The sequence below is a fragment of the Malus sylvestris genome, chromosome 14, assembly GCF_916048215.2.
Source record: "Malus sylvestris chromosome 14, drMalSylv7.2, whole genome shotgun sequence".
NCBI lineage: Eukaryota > Viridiplantae > Streptophyta > Magnoliopsida > Rosales > Rosaceae > Malus > Malus sylvestris.
In genome coordinates, this window is record NC_062273.1 from 28,699,712 (window position 1) to 28,703,314 (window position 3,603).

At 36.4% G+C, this 3,603-nt stretch overlaps 1 protein-coding gene across 1 annotated transcript; it reads right to left on the reverse strand.

The window, feature by feature from the left end:
- Nucleotides 1-1,091: 1,091 nt before the first annotated feature.
- LOC126599976 (transcription factor BEE 3-like) lies at nt 1,092-2,725 on the reverse strand. Its single transcript, XM_050266466.1, has 6 exons — nt 2,288-2,725; nt 2,082-2,201; nt 1,875-1,943; nt 1,698-1,766; nt 1,536-1,613; nt 1,092-1,418 (listed from the first exon to the last, which is right to left on the reverse strand). The coding sequence occupies exons 1-6, from the start codon at nt 2,648-2,650 to the stop codon at nt 1,323-1,325; spliced, it is 795 nt and encodes a 264-aa protein (XP_050122423.1). The 5' UTR covers nt 2,651-2,725; the 3' UTR covers nt 1,092-1,322.
- Nucleotides 2,726-3,603: the final 878 nt, after the last annotated feature.

Consider the following 3,603-nt stretch of genomic DNA (forward strand, 5'->3'; position numbering starts at 1 on the left):
GTGGGATATGAGGAGAAAACAAATTGGAAAGTGGCTTCTGAGAGAGAGAGAGAGAGAGAGAGAGAGAGGTTCATAAGCACTTATCATTTTACAGAAGTTTGAGATCCCACATTGCCTCATGCGCTCTAGGGCATGTTCTGGCCCATTCTTGCTGTCCCTCCAAGTTTTCATGGATGCATTGCACCTATCTTTCCCTCTTTCAACAACAAAACTTGAAGACAAAAACTTCACATTTCTCTCTCTCCCCCCAATCATTCACCTCATGAATTGGCAACCTCCATGAGATTTCATGAACTCTATGGGTTACTTTCAGTTGTCATTTCAAGCTTGGGACACTTCGGTTCATGGGTCATAATCAATACATTAATGCCAATTAGTTACTTCCAAGTTTCAATTTTGGGTCGCCATAAAATGAGAAGAATTTATTTATTATTGAAACGTTAAGATGGAAGTATCTCAAACCAATCGTTCCAATATTCGGTCGACATAAAATGAGAAGAATTTATTTATTACTGAAACGCTAAGATGGAAGTATCTCAAACCAATCGTTCCAATATTCGGTCGACATAAAATGAGAAGAATTTATTTATCACTGAAACACTAAGATGGAAGTATCTCGAACCAATCAAGCAATGTAATGTGGACAGTAAAACAAACGACATCGCACTAAAAGCTTATAATACTTGGTGATGCTAATACGTCCATGTTGCATCTAAGTCGACATAAAAGATATATGTCCAAAATTTTCAAATTTCCCATGATCTTAAATGTACAAGTTGGTGGGAGTTAAATGTTGTTCGCACATTAGACAAGAGAACATGTACTTACTAATCATCCAGCCGTTGCCTTAGCAGTGTCCTTTAGTTGACAGCTTAGTGTTTATCCACCTCTTATGGATCTATGGTTATGAGTCATGACTTTATTATGTTACATAAAGTCGGTTTTGTACATATGAATTATGTCAATTGATTAAAGCAGTATGTCCGATCTGTTATATTCGAGTTTAAATCTCTATTAAATTAAAGTAGGTAATTATAATATTGGAACAGCCATGATAATTACTGATTATATAGTTAATAAAACCACAACAATTAGGGAGAAAGTTTGACTGTGTGCCTTGTATTAATCTCAATAAATTTCCCAACATACAAATTAGGGTTTTACAAATTTTGGTTTTCCACTTGTGCCAGACATATATAACATGAAGTAGGGACAAAAATCATAACATCTGAACTGTAGGAGTAGGACACTAGGAGTAGGACATGGGAGAGAGAGCATCTTCATGTGTTTGGCATCCAGTAATATCATCCAAAGTTCAAGTTTCAGGGGGACCAAGTTGAAGATGGTGATTGGAAACTAGCACCAAACCCTCCATATCCTGCAGCTTCTCTCTTCAATCTCTCCAACTCTGCTGCTATCTGCAACATAAAAATAGAAAAGTTATTAGTTTAGTTTTCGAACGCGCAAAATTAGGATTTCATCCCTCGCCATCAAATTTTTTTTACTGAAACGTTATGCGTTTTCATGTTTTGTACCTGCATTGTCTCCGTAACATCAGTATTTGAGTTGAAGTCATAGAAAGAGCTTGCTGCAGCCAGCCTCATAGATAGGAACTGAAATATTCGACGCGAAAAGAAACATTAATTTTCCAGAGGAGAACAAATTAACAAGAAACATTCGATCATTGTCAAACTAACCTCAATCTGGTTCTGCAAGGACTGAACATAGTTAATTATCTCGTCCAACATTACCGCCATTCCCATCGTCTGTAATTTACATTAACGAGTTCGTAATTAAACATACAATTCTTAAATTTATTAAGTTAGTAATAAAATTTTACTGAGATTAATTATGTTACAAAATTTCTTAATTACCTTGTTAGAGCACCCTGGGACAATATCTTGCAAACATTTCAGTCTTTCATTGATTTTTCCTCTTCTAACCTGATTGACAACATTCTTATGTATTAAAACCAAGAAACAATGTATTTAACAAATTTATCTCGATAATTGAACTAGAATATCGCTCATATAAAATAATAAAAAATAAAAAATAAAAGAATTACATGCAAATTTAGTTACCCTTTCCGCTAGACTGTGGCTATCAGTGGCTTGGCCTCTCCTGGCTCTAACATGAACAACTTCCTTTGGTTTCTCATCTTCCTTCTCATTGCTCTTGACCCTCTTTCCTCTTCCTGCGCTCTGCGAATCCACGAACAAAATCAAACAGAGAACTAGACAAGGCAAAACAAAGTCAAGCGACTGAGAAACATGATTTAAATAGTTACATTTTTTCGCGTAATCCCGGTTTCAGAAACTGGGGGAGTAGAGATTCCAGAGCTGCTCTGTGATGCATCACCCACTGCTATTCTCTTCTTGGTTTCACTTCCATCCTCAACTGTCTGATGAACTTCTAATTTTGGAAAGTTTTCGACCATGTTTCCGGCGGGGAACTCGGGTTCTTGATTGCTGAACAAGTAACTGTCGGTTGTGAAGGGCATGTAGGTGTGGAAATTCAAGCTTGGATATTCCATGACACTTGGAACATTGAATTGGTCTGCAAACTGGTTTACTAGTTCCATGTTTGGGTCAATATCTAAGAAAGGAAATGAAGGTTTAATGCTTTGAAAATCTTCTGTGAATTCAGACATTGCTTTTTCTTTTATTTTTTTCGGATTTGCTGATTCCGCTGCCTGAAGGCTTCAATTGGGTTTTGGACAATGTGGGTGAGGAGCTACCATTTATAGTAAAGGAGTTCTTGTGCATGGAATCTCAAATAATTGACCTTATCATGGATGAGTGAGGAAGGTGTCCATGTGGCACATCTGTGTGTCCCCTGTGGGCCTATTTCAGGAGATAATACAATCATGTTTAACTTTGAAGTGTATGGTCATGTTTATTAATATATGAAGTGGTTGAACTTTGAACAAAGTGTGAATTAGTTAGATATTAAAAACTATTTATCTTTTCGTTATTCTTTTAGTGGATTTTGGAGATTTTATGGATTTGAGGATTCAATTACTTTCTATTTTTCTTATTTAGTCATCAAGTAACTTTAAGCAGCAGTGATTTTTTAGTGTGTCGGGAACACGATCCGGTATCGTAAGTGTCATACGTTGGAATTTTTTTCTTCTTCAAATTTCATCTAGTTGTATTATTACATTTAACGTACTGAACCCTATTCATGGCACACAGAAAAATTTCTCCTTAAGCAGGTACACTCATGCATAATATGCCGAAGTTTCTCCTTGCTAAGATAGCCCATCTACAAGTAATTAGATTGGGCTTAAATTCATATTGGATTGGGCTTTTTATTTTGTCGCTTGGTGGACTAGTTACCTTGCTTCTTCTCTGGGCCATCTCCAAAATGATATTCTCCTCGGGCAGTTCTGTTCTCGTTTGGGCCGAGGGTTTGGGCCTCATGGTGTTCAAACAAAAGTCCGTTTTAAATTTAGGGCTTAGGGTTTAGCGTCCTATCCTACTTATAGCTAAAAAAATTTGGATTTTTAGTCAAAATGATCTCTGAGATTTACTTAACTTCTCACTTTGGTCTTTGAGATTTAAACTCAATAGAACTAGTCCCTGAGTTTGTCTACCATAAATC

Coding starts and splice junctions, on each gene's coding strand:
- LOC126599976 (XM_050266466.1), bottom strand. CDS start 2,650: ATGTCTGAATTCACAGAAGATTTTCAAAGCATTAAACCTTCATTTCCT. Junction 2,202..2,287: donor CCGGGATTACGCGAAAAAAT/GTAACTATTTAA, acceptor GTGGATTCGCAG/AGCGCAGGAAGAGGAAAGAG. Junction 1,419..1,535: donor ATGTTACGGAGACAATGCAG/GTACAAAACATG, acceptor TTTATGTTGCAG/ATAGCAGCAGAGTTGGAGAG.